At 34.7% G+C, this 19,752-nt stretch overlaps 1 protein-coding gene across 6 annotated transcripts in view; it reads left to right on the forward strand.

Moving 5' to 3' along the window:
- Positions 1 to 19,752, forward strand: part of RYR2 (ryanodine receptor 2) — a 405,629-nt gene that overhangs the window by 324,019 nt on the left and 61,858 nt on the right. For 2 of the 6 annotated variants that reach the window (XM_068155143.1, XM_068155147.1), the window contains 8 exons: positions 3,326 to 3,460; positions 6,092 to 6,126; positions 7,623 to 7,736; positions 9,274 to 9,370; positions 12,482 to 12,585; positions 13,228 to 13,279; positions 13,431 to 13,484; positions 15,110 to 15,133. In XM_068155143.1, coding sequence (XP_068011244.1) covers positions 3,326 to 3,460; positions 6,092 to 6,126; positions 7,623 to 7,736; positions 9,274 to 9,370; positions 12,482 to 12,585; positions 13,228 to 13,279; positions 13,431 to 13,484; positions 15,110 to 15,133 — 615 coding nt within the window. The remainder of the gene's footprint in view (positions 1 to 3,325; positions 3,461 to 6,091; positions 6,127 to 7,622; positions 7,737 to 9,273; positions 9,371 to 12,481; positions 12,586 to 13,227; positions 13,280 to 13,430; positions 13,485 to 15,109; positions 15,134 to 19,752) is intronic. The other 4 variants (XM_068155170.1, XM_068155178.1, XM_068155152.1 and 1 more) reach the window with 3 other exon arrangements.

The following is a 19,752-nucleotide window of genomic DNA, read 5'->3' on the forward strand; positions in this document are numbered from 1 at the left end:
TGGGATGCTTCTTCCTGAAAAATACCTGAAAATTAATTTTCTCACATCTTATGTTTTCTGTTTATTACTGCAATGTCAAGCAAGATTATGTGGAAATTGTTTTTTTTCTGGGAGCTTACCAGAAGATACCTTATTTTCAAAGCAAACAACTAGCATTTTCCATAAAATATTAAAAATAAAAGTCCAATAGCTTTAAATTATAGGGAATGTGTGTAGAACATTTTACCATTGAAAATAAAAGGTTTTGGTTAAATCCTAAAAAGAGCTTGGAATACTTATCCTTTCATATCAAATATTATTATATATTGAGAAGAAATCACACAGGCAAAATACTAGGAAGAAAAGAGAATTTATGAAAATCTTCATGAGCAGCAGTACTTAAGCAATTTGCATGACATGAACACACAAACCTTAAATATGTTGTGAGCTTCAGTAATGTTTTCTTAATGATGAAGATAGGTATTTCTGTTCTGACATTTTCAGTATGTTTATTCTGTCATTTTGTGAACCATGCATTTATAAGTCTTGTCTGGCATTTCATGCTGCTTCTTAGCATTTGTCCTCCTGTTTTAAATACTTGTTTCTATGTGTTTTCTGTAGGATCACATTCTGCATAATACTAAGACATTTGTCTGTTAATGCTTTGTTGCCTTGGAGTAATGATATTTTTTAATACCTTGATCTGTGGTTTCTCCTCGGAAACTTCATTTGCCTCAATTAAAAGTTAGTTATTGTTCAGCAACTTATCACCTCCTCTGTTTATAGCACATGAGAATAAAAGTACTTTTAAATTGCTTATAATGATGAAATTTCACTGTGTCTTGATAATTAAGAAGGAAGAAATTTTAGCTTATCCAAAATGCACACCAACAAATCTTTCAGGTTGTAAACTTTTCAGTGTCAAATTTGTGTTTTCCTAACTGTAAAATTAATTCCCAGTGCCAGATGACATTCAGAAAGGAAACCATGTAATACTTAGCTAAAAAAGCTAAATAGCTAACGTATCTCTATTTTATATCTATCTACATATTTCTTTGCTAGATTTGAAAAGCTCTGGTTTTGACCTGTATGTGTAAAGTATTCAACTCAGCTGTGGACGAAATATTGCATTTCCAAGACTTCATGTCTTGCATTTATTATTGTATTTACTACTTATATTATGATTTGTTATCTGTTGCTAAGTAGTTTATTCTCAGTGCCTTGAAATGTATATATATTCATATATATTTTTTCATTAACCATTATATACTATGGAAGCATATAACTTAATTATTTGAAAGCATGTGAAGTTAAAATTGGTAACTATTTACAAAGCACAATTTAAGTTATTCCATCATTCTATGATATGATCAGTATTCAGTTTCTGTCACAGAACCGTTATTATGACTGAATCAAGTACAGGTCAGATACAGTCAACCGTGATGTTTCTTGTTAAGAAAAGTGATGCCATTGTGCTACATGTGAACACTACCCTTCTGTTGTCTGATTGAGTTAGGCTTAAAATGAATGGAGGCCAAGCAGTCTTATAAATGTAAATTATTAATGTTATGAATTAATATGTTAGTTGTAATTGTTTTCTTGTGTAAGAGGACTTTCAAAACAGAGGACAAATATCACTTTTAGGAAAGGCTGCTTTTTCCTCCAACCACAGTAATATTCTTTTCATAGACTCCATGTTCTGTCATTTATGTTAGAACTAAAATATAATTTGATTTGATTAATCTTCTTGGGTTTTGGGGTTTTTTTGGAAAATGGCACTGTGTGAGAATTGTCCTTCTTAATCTTTAGCTATTAATGTTGTGTCATCTATTTCATGCATTTGTGTACCTTTGTCTACATCTGTCTTCACCCTGTTTCTGTCTTTCCTTTCCTTGCATGCCTGCATGCTGTTACTCAGTACTGAGCCTTTTATTTCAAGAAATTGATGATGAAACTTGTGTTCAATTTGTCTTGGATGAAGCTCGAGTCACCACAATCTTCTTCCAGCCATGCTAATTCACACCTTGAAATGTCAACTACTCATAACTTTTAAGAAAACTGTCCATACAAAAAAGCTATACCTTGATAGAATGTGAGGAATCCTCAGATCAAAAGACATCTCCACCTGTGAATAAAAAGTATTTTGTGGACTATCCTTTCATGATGATCCAGTCAAATGCCCACAAGAAGACTGTGGATGTAACAGTTGTTAAGAAATGGAAAAGCTAAAAGGTGGAAGAAATGCCTGTCAGTCCTGCCTTTCTAGGTTGTAATAAGCTATTATTGAGCGACTGTGTAAGTTTATAATTATTCCTGGAACTTCAGGAAACTAACTGTAAAACTTCAGTGAAAATCACATGTATCATAAAATGTTTTGTGGAGGTGAATTAGCATTATCGTCTTGTCTTAGGCATAAACTGAAATTGGATCCACAGTGATGTTTTAGAAAAGTAAGTGTTGAGTTTAAGTCCTATTGGAATCTGTAGGGTTTTGGCTCCTAAATGACATAGATATCCAGGTCAATGTAACTTTAGCCTAGATTGCACAATCAGAAATGATCACCAGCCACACCTCTTGGTAAAATGCATTGTGTTTGCCATTGGCACAAAAAAGTGTCTTACATAAGTGCTGCTTAGCAAAAGCACTTGGGGAAACAAAATGAACCGTAAAAGAGATTCCTAATGGTAAAACAGAGAATAATAGATAACTGAAATAGAAAAAAATAAATATTTTCTAAAGACAAAATAAGTAAATATAAAAATAAATGTATAAAATACCCCACAGCATTTTCCTTAATGCGGTTCTTGAATCAGTTTTTCATAAGTGAACATTTGGGTTTTCAGCTAGTAATCAGTAAAATTAGGATTTTAATTTTTTAACAATTGAAAAATATAATAAAAATTGGACATAAATAAGACTAATATCACTAATTTCCTTAATTGAGAGCTAAGTAATCTGAACTAGTAGAGCAACTATTTTGTTGTTATTTTGGCTTCATAAATAGAAAGTCGGTGTACAAAGTTATGTGTGTCTACCTCATATTCATTACTTTTCCTCAAAGAATATATTCATTGCTGGTGCCAGTGCTATTTGTTGGCCCATGATCATTTACTCTTTGTATGATTATTAGACTTTCAATCCTCTCCAGAAGCTCTCAAGAAACATTGCACAAATCAGTCTTTAGTTTTGTTCTCCCTGTCAGTGTAGTGGACACTGATGGGTTAGTCATGTAAAGGTGTGAGTTAGCCATACACAGTGCTTCTGTAGCAGTTCCTGTAGTAATTAATCTGCTTGATCTTATGGTTGAAACACCTTATGGTGGTGATGTGAAATCTTTCTCCTGCAGCTTGAAGATCCCGCCATTAGGTGGCAGATGGCACTTTACAAAGATTTGCCAAATAGGACTGAAGATTCCTCAGATCCAGAGAAGACTGTGGAAAGGGTCCTTGATATAGCAAATGTACTGTTCCACCTAGAACAGGTTAGATATGTTTTCTCAGTTCTGTTGCTTCTTAATCTAAACAACAGTATTCATCCTTTCATTTATATTTTTACCTGATGTATTTAATGTTTAGGGTTTTTTCCTTTCTTTTGATGGCTACTATTTAAGTGCTTTGCCTTGTGTTTTGTAATCCAGTGTCATGGTGATATCAAACACAGAGTGTTTGCAGCAGCTCCAACAGTCATTTATTTGGAAAAGGACTAAGAAAGTGAGGCCTGTGTTTTAGCTTCCTTCTGGTACATTTTAGCTAAAAGGAAGTAATCATTAAGTTGTCTATGGACCATGAAATGTGTCAATAATTATTGAAAATATACCTTTTTAATTTTTTTTTTTCTCAGCTGAGATTCTTGAATTATTAAATTAGCAAGAAACTTAAAGCTGCCCACATAAATATCTTGTTAGATAATGCATATAGCTGTATGGAGTGGGACAATCAAGTGATTTGATAGACAACTTCTCAAGTGATGGCAGGAATTTATTATGTACTAATTAAAAAAAAAAAGTAAGAAGGTTATCCACTTGACAGAATCTTTATGGATGTTTGTGTGAACATGGGTAACAATATATACCTTTACAAAATGAAACTGGCACTGAAGTTCAGAAAATTCCTGAAAATCTGTAAATTTTAGGAAGACCACTCTTCGGTGGTGAAGCAAACTGCTTGTATAAATGAACACTGTGTATATAGACACATTCATGCTGGTGAAATGGTGAATGCAAACCACGGTTAACTTGACCATCTCAAGTATTACTCAATACATTCAATAAACTATACAAGCAAGGTAGAGTAATGATTTTTCTGAGAAGGTTCTTGCACAATCTTTAACTTGTTTCAGAATCTGGCATGAAGCTCTATTGTTTATTGATTGATTGATTTTCATAAATATATGAGCTTCCTATGTGATCTAGACTACAGTTACTTAATTTTTTTAAAATTTAGTAATTTATTTTGTGTCCTTCTTTCCAATAGCACTGACAGAATTTTGTCTTTTTTCTCTCTCATTTAACTTGTCCCCAGAAATAGGTCAACCAAGAGCAAATGGTGGAAGTTAGGTCCTTGCTTGGGTTTTTTTTTTCTCTCCTTGAGACAAGAATCTATTATTTATCTTTAATTTTTAATTGTTTAAATTATTACATTAAAAAATCCTCTGTGTTGATATATTTTTTAAGTCAAAGACTACTTGCTATATTCAGGTCTCCCATTATACTGAGTTGTTAGCTATTTTGCACTTTATAGTTGTGTCTTTTCTAGGCTTCCATTTAAAAAGATCTACTGAAGAAACAGCACATTAACTTGAAGGATATTCCTAGTTGTAGAGATGAACATTGCTGGTTACACCATAGACTATTAACTATCTGCATGTAAAATTTGCTTGGGGGATTTGTTTGGTTTGGTTTTGTTTCCCTTTTCAAATACCATTTGAGAATTCAAGGTGCTCTTGCTGTCTCATTAGATTATTTGGTTTCACTCAGAGGCTAGACACAGGTTTTCAGACACAGTGTCAGTAATTATCAGATCACTGGTTCAGTCCAGTAGGAATCTGAGAAATATGTGAAAGTACTTGTATATACACTGTGCAGCTACTGAAAGTGACTTTCAGAGGTCTTAGAATGCACGAAGTGTGGTAATACTTGTGCTCCAACTGTTCCATCACACAACTTTCCATATAATTTGCCAACCTTAACATGGACTTCCTAAAATTGTAGCAGCCTTACACAATTTGGTGGAAGAGGATGAAGAGGAGTTACTACATTTTACATATTATTAAATATGCATGGAGCATGCATGGAGCAAGCAAAAAGTGATAGAATGTGGGAGTAAATCCTTGGCAGTCATGTTTAGCCTATTAGAGAGAGAAAGACAGGAGAAGGGTATAGGCTTGATATATAAGGAAAAAGCAATTTTAGAGAAAAATTGAACATAAAGGGAACAAAAGATTTTGTCTTTTGCCCTGGTTTTATCAAAGTTAACCCAACTGGAAAGCAATTGACTAACATGTGCAGAGTTGTATGATTCAGCATGCCTCTCTTCAGGCAGCATATACAATCTCTCGATTTCTGGCATTTTAGCTATACCATTGTGTATATAAATTGGATAATCTTGTTTAGTTTGGGGACATTGTTCAAAGCAGTGGAACTCTATTTGTAATCCTTGTGTTTTCCATGTTTTGTCTTAGGATCACTCTCACAGCTTCTAGAATCAGCAGTAGTATAGAACAAGATGGATTCCTGTTGCAATGCCAGTTTGACAATTCAGATCACTCTTTCAGATTAGACTTAAATAATTACTTAGAGTGATATAAATGCTGGCTGCTTTTATTCTGCATACTTTGATTTTTTATTTCTCTAGAAAAGCACTCAGGTACCAGGTACTTTTGTTACTGAAATTAGTAATTCAGTATCTTTAAAGATACTAAATGTGTGAGCCCTGAATTTAGTTTTATGATGGTCTTAAATAATTCTTTGCTCTCTGTATACAAATACTCTTGTTTTCATATGTATATACTCTGAATGATTTCCTTAATGTTCTGGCAAAGATCATTTAATTCTTTGTATTTTCTGACCATGCACAGCTAACTTCTTTTTTTTTTTTTTTATTACTATTTTCAGAGATCTGCTTGTGTAGGCCGAGGCTATTTCTTTTGGGAAAGTATAAGGCTTTTATAGTTGTTTGTGAAGATACTACTAATTACCTAACTTTAACCTTTGGGTTTGCCTGACTTCTAAATTATTGGTGATGACTTCCTTTTGTGAATGTAAATACGTTTGCAGTGAACACTTTTCTATCTTTATATTAACATATTTATTTTTTTTTTGTGTTTTAACTTTTGGAAGGAACTAATTTTAGAATGTCACCTAGTAATTGTACTGGTGTGCATTTACCCACTTCACAGAATGCTCAGCAGTATTTTAGGCTATTTAATTAAATATTTATTGCTTAACTATGAATAATGTTTTGTATTTCACTAAACTAGAAAAGTCCTCTTGGATAACTATGTTTTGATTGATTGTTGAGTCCAATTAACGTCATTATCACTACATATTTTATATAAAAAGCTTTGTATTATTACTACAAGGGAGAATCACTGCGTCTTTCTGGGTTGAGATACTAACTTTTATTGACTCCCTTGATGATGCTGTGAGTCAGGGGAGTTATTATTCTGTGAGCTCAGTTGTCCATAAAAAAGAAAAAAGTTGTCCATAAAATCCCCATGAATGAACAAACCCACACAAAAGACATCTCCCCATTAAATCTTACATGAAGTTTGTAGGTTAAATCAGATGTTAAAATCTTTATGAAGTAATTGTGAGGTAAATCACAAAAATTGAAGTAAATTGAAACATTGAAAAATCCAAGCAAATCACAAAAATAGGCTGTGGGAAAGAAGTGATCATAGTTCCCAGTTATCTGTCTTTTGAATGCACTTACTTTTCTTGACAACAGTAATAATATTTTTCTTCTGATGAAAACAAGGGTGAAAGGTGGAACAGAAGAAACTGAAAGAGCAAAAGATGATGATGGAGCACACTCAGTTTCATCTCATGCTGCTGTAGAGCCAGGATGCAGAAAGAATATATCTGGAAAGACAGCTGTCATATAGTGAAATGTAGCTGAAATGTTTTGGAGTATCTTGTGTTCATTCTAACTATGCAGATTTATGGGAGGGATTCAGTCCTAAGTCTTTGTGCTTGTCTCATCTTTGAAGATAATTCCTTTTCATTGTAGCTGGCCCTAACAGTTCATAAAAGATTAATTGTAGTTAGGACAGTTCCTTTAAAAGCATTGTATGAGACAATGTGCAAGTGTACAATTTACCTGTACATATGTAAAGAGTTATGTGTAAAGGATAAAGTGAAGATTCTTTGTACCAAAAGGTAAGCTTTCCTGAGAGGTGGCCTCAATGATATTATCCCATCTAAAAGACAGAAGTAGGATAAAGTAAAAAAGTTGCATATCTATATCATGGATGGATGCTTTTATTTTCTAAATTCCAATTCTACAATTTGTCCGATCTTATCCATTATTGTTCAATCTTTCTACTTGGTTTATCTATTATTTCATGTTTCAATTTTTATTACTATGCCCAGACACTAGGCACATTGCCACACTGTTTATTTTTCCATATCTATTTATGTAACAGGTTGAGCACCCTCAGCGATCCAAAAAAGCCGTGTGGCATAAACTGCTGTCTAAACAGAGGAAACGAGCAGTAGTTGCTTGCTTTAGGATGGCACCATTGTATAATCTGCCAAGGTAAGAGCTGCGTTTCTTCTGTCTTTCACAGATTGAGTTATGTTAATACTTGCTATTTGGTGAGATCAAAAGGAAGAAAAACATATGAACCCGTAACTGATAAATTATATGGTAATGTACTTTGCATATTTGTTCCTTTTAAGTGATTTAATTCCTTTCTTCTGATGCATCTTCCAGAAAGAATAACAAAAAGTATAATTTTAAATTTCTGATTCTCTACTGCCATTATTCCATCTGTTTCCCCAGTATGTTTTCTCTTCTGAAAAGCAGGCCCCTTTTATAGGAGATTAAGTGCAGAAACAGACATACTAGTGTCACTGTAGTATTACGTCAGGAGATAAATTTCCTCCTAAGCCATGGTATAACTCTGAAAATATGAAGTTGCTGTCATTACTATATGCTTAAAGTTCTGTGTGGAGGAAATAAACTTATACTATTTGTCTGAAAATCTATCTATTTCTTGTGCAGTTTTGGAAAGAGCATCCAATTGAACAAGAAATATATACACATGCTCTAGGCATTCTGTACATCTCCTGTAGCTCCTTTTCCTCCTCTTGTTCAATAAAGAATGGGATCCATAGTCAAGCAAGTTTCAGAATCCTGAGATTCTGGAAGGAATTAACATTCAGGAAAAATAAAGATGTGCTTTTTCATGCAATCGCCAAAAATAATTTCCAGAACACTTGTATCTGATCTTTTCAACATAAGAATATTCTGAATTTTTCCCTAAAATATGTGTATTATTATTACTACCATGAATCCTAAAGTCTGAGCCATGAAGCACAAGGGCATGAGAATCATACTGCCTTCAAACGAGTGTGCTGGGAGAGTTGGAAATAGAACAAAGATACCTCCAACTGTAGCTGTTCTTACTTTAACAAGCAGGTCACCTGCACATAACTAGTATGTATCTCAGTATATGATTGATAAAATTTTTCGTGAAGAATTGGTTTTCATGCAGCCTGGTTTGCACTGAATCCTCAAGAAAACAGCAAACCCCAGCAATCATCGACTTACCCTGTTTTCTCTAGCTTCATCATCTATTGAATTTCATGAACTTTGGAAAAAATGGGTTATTATTTTAGATCTGCCACTCTAATCCTGAATGTTAAGAAAAATATAATTATTTGAGCACAATTCCAGGATATCTAATGCTGATATGCTAATATTTAAATTAAAATAACATTAAAATATTAAATCTAAAGCTCACTAAGAAGACAAAGTAGTTGATAATAATTTTGTTTCTTACATGTGTTTCAATGTCTTTAAAGTTATATTTCTTTTCTATTCCTAAAATTATTACTATTACGTTTTGATACCAGTTTTACAAGTTAATGGGACACAGTTTTGAATTGAACATTTTAATCTAAACTTAATTTTGAAAACAAGTGCTTTTAGCAGATTTTACCACCAAATTTTGCTTTCTTTTAAAGGCTTGTGGGAATGACTGGACTGTTCTTCAGGCTAAATTAAATTTTTATACACCAAATCTCGTCTTTAGAAGTTTACAGTATTTGTTTTAAATGTCCTTATTTAGGCACCGAGCCGTCAATCTCTTTCTTCAAGGCTATGATAAATCTTGGATTGAAACAGAAGAACACTATTTTGAAGACAAACTGATAGAAGACTTAGCAGTACGTCCGGGTGAAAAGGGTCATGGGAATGTATTATGGATTCACATTCAACTTGTTTAATAATTATCTCTGTACATAAGGTACACAGGCTATCTTCTAAGCCATATCTCCCTGAAGGAGGAAGCATTAATCGAGTCATTCTGACATATGTTAAAAATTACAAGTGATGGAGATTCCAGATTCTCATCAGGCAGTCTGCTTCAGGACTTCAGTAACATTTTATAAAGCTTTTTAAACTTTTGTCTAAATTATGTGTCAGCTGTCGTCATTCCACGATCTGGTGTCTGCTGCCCTTTGGAGAAGGAGAACAGCCTATTTCCTTTTTTAATTTGCAGTTAACCTTTATGTATGTGAAGACTTCATAACCCACATTAAAGCTATTCAAGGCAAAAGTGTAGAATATGAAACTAGAGAATTCTAGTCTTAGATTAATCAGTCTCTCAGAAGCAGAGGGAGAAGTGAGAATTGTTCCAAACAGTAAAGCATTAGAGCCATGTCTTTAGCCTGGTAAATCCCTGGGTAATTTTCCATGCCTTGTGTCTTCACCTCTTACGATTGTCCCAGAAAGGTATTCTTTTGAGGCTCAAGTAAGAACTAGTACTAGGAAATTATTCTGTCCCTGGGAGGTCCCACAGAACAGTCTGAGATCAGTCTTTTTATTGTGAGGAGATCATGTTCTCTGTGGTAGAGAGGAAGCTAACTGGAAAGTTGCAATTAGAAAAAATAATACTTGCTTTTACTGTTCAAAGCTTGTGCTTAAAACTGGCTACTGAAATTTGGAACAAATTTAAAAATAAGGGTCAAATAATGAAAGAAAGGCCAGCGACAACAAGCTTAACTTCTGCCCTTTTGTGTCATCAGTTTTGATAACATTCTGTTTGATAACATTAGCAAGTATAGAATGCTACCATTTCATTGAAGAGAACAGTCAGTATCCTAAATAACATTGAAATAAAGAGCAAGGGAAGACCTCCCTAATGGTGAGATATAACTGCAGTTGTAATTTGTAATATTCAGATCTCATTTTTGAGATTGAAAATATTGTCACATACTGCAAAATGTGAAATGAACTTTCTTTGTCATGCACACTAGCAGGTGAAACAACCATTGCACATATATATATCAACTTAATTAATTTCTTAACTGTAACCCATCATGTTTAGTACAGATGGGTGGAGAAAGTGGTCTTCATAGGAGCTTATGAAGTGTAGCGCACATAGAGATCTATGAGCATTCTCACAGGAATCTGATTGATACTAGGATACACAATTTTTTTTGTAATGGACAAAAAAAGTCAATTTTCCCTGTATCTGCCACATGACTGACCCTTCCTTACGCTAACAGATAAAGTCTTGCTTGTGCAGTCATGTCAATGCATGACATTCTTTTTATCTGCATTTTAGGGTTTACTGCTGGGTGAAAACAAGGAGGACGAATGGGCATAATATGTGCAACCAATTTTCTTTTGAGCTACCAGCTGCTTTGCACAAAAATATATGTGGACAAAACAATTGTGTTCGTAGCTTGATACGCAAAACTTATTTTCTGAGATGTCTTTTGGCAAAGGACAAGAAGTTAGAGGACAGATTTCATACAGATTCTTGTGAAAACAGTTTTGATGTTGTCCAGAAGGACTTGGACAAGCTGGAGAGGTGGGCCCAGGTGAACCTAATGAGGTTCAACAAAAGCAAGTGCCGTGTTTTGCACCTGGGCTGGAACAATCCTCACTGTCAATACAGACTGGGGGGTGAAGTGATAGAAAGCAGCCCTGTGGAAAAGGACTTGGGGGTGTTGATGGACAAGAAGTTGGACATGAGCAGGCAGTGTGTGCTTGCAGCCCAGAAGGCAAATTACATCTTGGGCTGCATCAAAAGATGTGTTGCTAGCAGATCAAGTGAGGTGATTCTGCCACTTTGCTCTGGTGAGACCTCACCTGAAGTACTGCATCCAGGTCTGGAGCCCTCAATATAGAAAGGACACAGCGTTGATGGAGCAGGTCCAGAGGAGGTCCACAAAAATGATCAGGGGGTTGGAGCACCTCTGCTAAAAAGACAGTCTGAGGGAGCTGGGGTTGTTCTGCCTGGAGAAGAGGAGGCTCTGAAGCGACCCAATAGCAGTTTTCCAGTACCTGAAGAGGGACTATAGGAAGGATGGAGAGGGACCGTTTACAAAGGCCTGTAGTGATAGGACAAGGGGCAAAGGCTTCGAACTAGGGAAAAGCAGATTTAGATTGGATGTCAGGAACAGGTTATTTACCATGAGGGTAGTGGAACACTGGAACAGGTTGCCTGGGGAGGTGGTTGGGGCCCCTTCCCTGGAGGTACTCAAAGTGGGGCTTGACAGGGCTGTGGGCAACCTGGTCTAGTTGAGGATGCCCCTGCTTACAGCAGAGGGGGTTGAACTAGATGACCTTTGGAGTTTCCTTCCGACCCAGAGTGTTCCATGTTTCTATGATTCTATTTAGGATTACATTTTTATTTTAGAGTGAACTAGCTAGGGGTATCTAAGCATGAAAGCAAACTAGCAACATGAAAAAAATAGTATATATAGTATCAAATTATATATAATTTTAAAAAATGCATTATTATAATTTGTGATCTTCTAAAATTCAGCATCCTGCCAGCATTACTGTTGTTGGTAGATAGAGCCTCTTTTATCTAAAACTATTGGTGATCTTCAAGTTTGGATTTCTTCTCCCTCAAAGCCTTCCAGAGATCTTCAGTGACTGTCATAACCTGGCATAAATCTTGGAACACGGGATTCTAATTTTTAGCTGATGATGCTTGTTAACGTATAGAGAAAGAGACAGTGTAATAAGATATGATGCATCTGATTATCACTTGTTCCAGTTAACAGTGGTAAAAGATTGAAGGTGTTTTCAGAATCCAGGGAAGTGGTTTAATTTATATGAGGTATGGTACCATCTTTGTAAATCTTCATGGTCATAAACATGATCAGGATTCAGGCTTTCATACTTTGTTTGGAACTTGTTTCCTCTTGGTTGTCCAAATCAAAATGACATAGGAGTATTTACTGTTTAATAAATTGCACAAAGTAAAACAGTTTTCACTATTGATAATGGAATATACTTTTAATATTTTTTTTCTAAAGAAACCTGGGGAGGAACCACCAGAAGAAGATGAAAGCCTTAAAAGAGTTGATCCTTTACATCAACTTATTCTTCTATTCAGTCGAACAGCCTTGACTGAAAAATGGTAGGGATGGTGTGAGAGACTGCAGAGTGTGTGCAGATTTTCAGATTACTCCTGTATTACTCCATGTATTTGAAGTTGTACATGTCTCTTTTCAAGTAAGATTGCATAGGCTAGGTCAAAATGTGCATATATGTACATATGGTGAGCTTGAGTTACACTCAAATCTCTCTAACCTGTGGTATATAAAGAGATTTTAACATGACTGATAGTGAGAACTAAGGAGTTTTATAGAGGCAAATAGATGTCACTATGCACTTTCTCACAGTTACGGATACAGCATTCTGGACTGAACCATACTATCTTCTGTCTGTGTTCCCCATTGACAAGTGTATTCTGAATGTGAAATACAAGTATATTTAGGCATAAGTAAAAAAAAAAAACAAAAAGCACCTATATTCTTTTACTTGGAAGGTGTTAATGAATTTCTGAGCTGTGTGTTTGTAGCTGGCTTTACTTTTTAGTTTGAATAAGTTAATCAAGTTCTCATTTTAAAAAAATAAAACAAAACTTCATGTAATTAATTATGAGCATGAAAGTCCTTTAAAAAAATTAAGGTGCTTTACAAAAATTCTTTGGTACTCCCGTTCCACTATAATGGCTCTAATCTTCTGTTTTCCCTTTCCTCTCTATATTAATAACTAGCAAATTGGAAGAAGATTTCCTGTATATGGCATATGCTGACATTATGGCAAAGGTAACTTTTTTGCTATCTTTTGAATCTTTTCTGTTTAAATAAAATTAATGAAGAAGATCAAGAGAAATTGTGTGTAAAATTGAGGAAGGCTTAGCCCTCCTCCCTTCCCTCTCAATTTATCAGTAAATGTCTTCTTTCTACATAATACCAGAGCTGCCATGATGAAGAAGATGATGATGGTGAAGAAGAAGTGAAGAGTTTTGAAGTAAGGTTATATTTCTGTTTTGTTTTTCTTGTCATGTTAGACATTTCTTCATAGCTTCCAACTGACATTTGTGTTTCTTGGTTCATGGCTTACTGCAGCTTATTATGCCAGTGAACTGCATGTCAGAAGCTGGATTGGCAGATATGAGTCACTAGATTCATAATAGTATATTATGTAGTATCATATAATATATAATTATAGAGAGAGCAATTTAACTTATCTTACATATTTATCTAATTGCCTTTTTTAGCTGTTGAAGAGAAATATTATAGACAAAACTTATTCTGGAAGTCTGATAACAGGCTGAGTCTTGTATAGCGTCACATTCTGCTGTTAGTTTTGATGGTTAACATACTCAATACTGATTTTGGCATTAGTAATTTAGCTCCAGTATCAGAATATATACAGTATTTTTATGTTCACATATAATAGTGTTTCATAATAAAAAGTTAGCTTTTCTTCATCAGTACTGTAAGGCTTTTTCTTATATTGAAAATAGGAAACCTGTAATTATTGGTGTTTAGTTTTTAGTGACCATCTCTATACAAGGAAAACACACATGATTTGATTACTAGCATAAGAGATGAGTCCTTGTCATGTGTTTGCTCTGAGATCTGTCTCTCTTTTTTCCATTAATAAAATGGAGTTTACAAATTTGTCTGTTCTGAGGGGCGCTGAGAGAATTAGTTTGTTCATCCTTTTAATATTTTACTATATTTTAGCATATTATAATTCTGACATTAACAGTTTTATTATAACTTTCAATTCAATTAATTCTTATATTTAATATCTCAACTAAAACATAGAAACATGAAATACATTCATTTCTTATTTCTCTAAAATATTTCTAAACATACCAATTGATTTGATACTAAACTACGTGCTGTTTTGATTTTTGAGGAGTGGTTTGGGGAATGTTTGCATTTACTCTCGTTGTTTTGTACACATCAGATATTCTCTGTGTTTTCTACATGATCCTGCATGAGATAGCAGAGAACTATTTAAGTATCTATTCCCTATTTGTGGGTATACCAAAATTAGGAAGAATACAATACCAAATTCTTTTCAGTCACTCAGATGTTCTGTTACAGTTGTCTTACTACGAAATTACTCAATATATAAATTGCTGTTTCTTGCTAAGTATCTAAGTATTAATCCAAATTTCAGTGTTTTTGTTTTGTTTTGTTGTGGGATTTTTCATGAAATGCAATGTATGATGTATCATTGACTAAACAAAGAGTATTTATTTCTATAAGCTTTTTTCAGTTAGCCCATAAATTGTTGTTAGATATCAAAAATATGTTGCTTATAAATGTAAAAAATTATAAATGGGAAGTCACTAAGGTAAATGAACAAATTTATCTGTAAGAAATTTAGTAGTGCTCTTTCCCCAAATTATAACAGGTTCTTTGTTCAGCATTCAACTTTATCTTTTGAGAGAAGATCCTATTTATTTGTTTCTCACTATTATTCTTTCTGTAACTATGAAACTTATGCTCAAATAATATATTAATCTATTCAAAAGAGAATTTTGTATTTGTATTTGGTCAGTCACCTGCAGAAAAAAAAATTTGGACTTCTTTTTCTTATTACTATTTTGCTTCTTGTCCGTGCCCTTCCTTAAGGTGACAGGATCACAACGCAGCAAGGTAAAACAAAAAAAAATATGTGTGTATTTGTCTGGGTCTAATTTTGTGATTTTTTTTTTTTAGGCCCAACATCTTGGATAAGTTCAGCTTAATGATCTTGAAAATGTTTTTAACATTTCAGTTCCAGCATGACATTTCTACCAAACCTTTCTTGTGCATAAACTCTCTTTAAAGACTACAAGAATTATTTATCCAAACTACGCCATATAGAATCACATTGCTATTTTGGGGGGAACAGGGTATCAGTTTGCTTTTTCATACTGTTTTGCTGTTCCTGCCTTTTGTGCATCAGTTATCTTCTTTCTGGTTATAATTTAATTTGAATGCTTAAAATCACTTATTTGGCTCTTAAGGAAAAGTAGTTGGACTTTTCTTCTGTATCTTACCAGAGATGCATTTCTGATACAGTAGTATTCTATTTCCAGTGTCACAGAGAAGGCATCAATTATATTTACCTGTCATTCAGATCCTTTGGAATAAACTGACTCCTTAGCCTTCATTGTGGTAATGTTTGATAGAAGCTACATAGCTACACTGTACCTGACGTGGTTCCTAGTAGTTTCATGTTTTCTCTAAAAATGCACAGGCAATAGCTCTGAAATTTCACAATGGTAAATTTTTGGACTCAATTTCTTACACAGTCTTTCATGTCTCATCATGAAAGTCTCACCGTTTGTTTCTAAAAGGTGGCCTATGGCTTAAGCACCAGCCTACTTCATACAAGTAGAAGTCTCAGTTCCTATTGCTGACTGATTCTGCTTGCTAATAGTGATGCAAGGTTGATGTTCTGAGGGGAGGTATGGCATGTGTGGCAGCTAATTTTTGATTCTGAGCTGTTTAAATGTAGTTATTTGTGCTGTGGCTAATGGCAGCTAGACTAAGTAGAGATTACTTGCTTGAAATGAGGAGTACACAAATTTAGCTCATGGTCAGACTCCAGTCAGTAGCTTCAAAGTTCATTGCCTATGGCAGTATGGAGAACTATTACAAGCTTCTCCATTGAAAAGAGCATTTTGGTGGTTTGTTTGCTAGTGCTTCCATTAATATTCAATCCATAAAAGAAATCAATTCCTATACAGCTGTGGAAATAGAAGATGTATTCCAGGATCAACTTCGCTTCAGTACCACTTTCATACGATAATGAAAACATTCTCCTGGAAGGTGAATGCACTCACACAAATGCACAAAAAGTTATTTTAAAGGTATTGTAATTGCCACAAACACGAAGTACATATTACAGAACCCCAAAGGAATTATATAAGCAGTATAATAATATAATTTCTTCTTTGCTATTTCCATTAATTCAGCTATTCAAATGCTACATGTCTATCACTGTCTTCCTGGTTACCATACACTAAATACTGTATACTCCATGGAAAATTTTGTGTCTTGCTGGAAAAAACCACAATAAATAATGCTTGTTTCCTTCATACATTACAAGAAACAATTGTAAGGATATGAGATGACATATATATAAGCTTTGTATGTTTGTCCATGTGTGTGTTTCTGTCTGTCAGTCTGAGTTCAGTGTTGAAGACCCTTTTATTCCATGCTCTGTGTGTATGTGAAAAGAATGGCTGTTGAATTTTTATGGGAATAAAACTCATATCACTCCTCTAGACTTTAAAAAAGTATGATCTTTGAAATTCTGAATCTTTTCAGAGTCAGAGCTTTGGGCAAGCTTAAGATGTGATCAAAACAACAAGTGTATTTTATTGACAGTTTTCTTGGCTGTATCTGATGCAGTGTAGTCTCGTTTTTGTACAGATACACTCTATTGCGATCACTGTGTGAGCAGTAGGGAGGTCACAATATAAAGTTACAGTTAAGTTGTCTGTGTATTACAATGTGCCCATCTGCATTTACCTGCTAGTGCTTGCCTTGAATTATTATGACAATTGTTGCTTCTTGCCCTTTTTCTGTATAAGTTAACTTTCTCTCATATCAATCACCATCCCTGGAGGTGTTTAGAAGACACATAGATGTGTTGCTAATGGACATGGTTTAGCATCAGACTAGGTAGAGTTATATAATGGTTGGACTCAATGATCTTAAAGGTCTTTTCTATCCAAAATGATTACATGAGTCTATGATTTTTAGCAGTGACACTTAGACACACAGATACTTAGTACTTTCAGAAGTATTTACTTGTGTCATGGAAGCAGTATCAAATGGTAGAATGCTTATAGATGCCTGACATTAAAATATGTCAGTATTCCTAAACTATGGAAGAGTACATAGAAGAAATCACAGCAGGTAGCAGAGAAATGGCTTCAGAATGGTCATTTGTTTATTATGAAAATCACTTTTGAGATCAACAGTATTTTAATATTTTATGTCCTAGCAGTTTAGTAGTCTCTAAATTTCCTCTATACCTTATTCTTATATTTTTCCCTTTGTACTTGTTGCGAGTTGAGGGGAAGGCCTCAGCCTTCTCCCCCCCACAAAGTGAAGGGAAAAAAAAATAAAAGAAAACCACAGCTAACCACAGCCGGATGAGCAAAAGAACGCTGTATTTACAAGCGGTTTAGGAAATGCAGGGGTGTATATATACACAATTTACAGTATTTGTAATGTATACACAGAAATATACAGCAAAGTAACAAAGGAATGAGATTCCCCTCCCCTGAAGGAGGGTTCCCCTCCCCTGTACGCCCTTCTCTCCCCTTTTTCCCCAGAGAGGGTTAGAAAGAGAGAAAAGGAACAATTGTTAATTAAAAGCAGTTATAAATTAGAGCAAAATGTTAGTAGGTTTTGCAGGCCTCATGCTTATCAGTCCAAGGTCAGTCTGGCAGAAAGCCTAGAAGCCGCAAACTGCGAAAGGAGGAGGGAAAAGTGCAAGACTGAGAAAAGTCTCTGCTGGAATCAAAACTTGAGGCAGTACTCTACCAATCCACCAATGAAATTAGTTTAGACCTGTCCTTTGTTTATAAAACATTCAGTCACAGTGTCCCTTTCTTAAAGGTGTAGCCTCAAACGGTCACAGTCCACCCCTTCTAAACAATTTCATTGTCTGTTCATACTGTCCATCCAATCCAAGACAATATTTACTTTTAAGAATTCCTTTTGTTGTATGATAATCTGGGTAGTGACAGATTTCAATATAGAATGGATAGCTCGGTATAATGACATACAATAACTGATATAAAATCAGGCAGTTAAAAATTAGAAAAAAGTATTTTGGAGTTGAAACTTTCAGCAGAAGCAGAAAATATGAGTGTGAAATTGCAGGGATTTAAATATTTCTTTAAGTAATATGGAAAACATAATTGATAAATAAATTCTTCTAACACTTAAAATTCTACATATTTAATCTTCAGGAATTATAATGCTTTATGTTTTCATTTTCTTTAAACTCTTTACAGAGCTGATAAAGTCCAAAATAAATGATCTTGGGAAAATTCTATATTACATATAGAGCATAAACAAGTTTGTATTGAGTTTAAGGGCTTAATATATATAAAGAGATATATAATAATACATATAAAGGTTCTGGTTGAGTACTTGATGTTGTATTTTAATACATAGCTTGTACTTATGCATGCCTGAGACTGAAATTAACAGATGTTTTGGTAGTGTAAGAACTGTCAAATAGAAATTACTCTCTGGACTAAAGAGAGGTCTTGAAAAGTTAAAATATGATGACAATTCAAAGGAGAAGCAGTCATCATAGAATAGTTTAAGCAGTTTCTCTCCTTCCATCTTTTTGTTCATTCTGTTTACTCTTCAACTGTTTCATAATTTAATATTAAAAAAATAATAAGGACAGCAATGTACTCTGGCAGTAGGATCATACACCTGCTCTCCATTGGTACAAGCTTAGGGGTAGGCACAAACAAACCTCTCCATATGATTTAACACAACGGGAGAATCCAAAAATCATTGGAATCATTCTGTGTACATTTTATGAAAAAATAATGAATTTCAGGGGTGCACATGTGAGTTAAAGCTTCTATTTAGTTTTTACAAGTTTGTTGCCTACAAATTAAAACTAAAACTTGTGGGTTGGTCCAATGTGTGGGTTTTGGCATATGGTTGAATTTAGGACTAGTGCAAATAAGAGGAAAAGAAAGGTGGTAGTAGTAGGGGATTCCCTTATTGGGAACTGAGGGCCCGATTTGCAGGCTTGATCCATCCCATAGAAAGTTCTGCTGCCTGCCTGGGGCACAGGTTAGGGACATTTCTAAGAGACTCCCCAATCTGGTGTTGCCATCAGACTATTACCTGCTGCTGATTATGCAGATTGGGAGTGAAGAGACAATGGATAGGACTTCAGGGCCTTGGGGAGATTACTTGAGGGCTCAGGAGCACAAGTGGTGTTCTCCTCAATCCCTCTAGCGACAGGAAGTAATAATGAAGAAAAGAGAAAAATCCATGTGATTAACACAAGGCTTAGAATTTGGTGCCGCCAACAGAACTTTGGGGTTTTTGACCATGGGGAAGTTTTCTTGGTACTGGGTCTACTGGTGACAGATGGAGTTCATCTGTCCCATAAAGGAACAAGAATCCTTACACATGAGTTGGCTGTGCTCATTGACAAGGCTTTAAACTAGTTTTAAAGGGACTGTGTCATCAGTAAGTTTGCAGATGACGTCAAGTTAGGTGGGAGTGTTGATGTT

Source organism: Melanerpes formicivorus, unplaced genomic scaffold (assembly GCF_026170545.1).
Source record: "Melanerpes formicivorus ecotype bairdi unplaced genomic scaffold, bMelFor1.0.p_v2 SCAF_2, whole genome shotgun sequence".
Classification (NCBI taxonomy): Eukaryota; Metazoa; Chordata; class Aves; order Piciformes; family Picidae; genus Melanerpes; species Melanerpes formicivorus.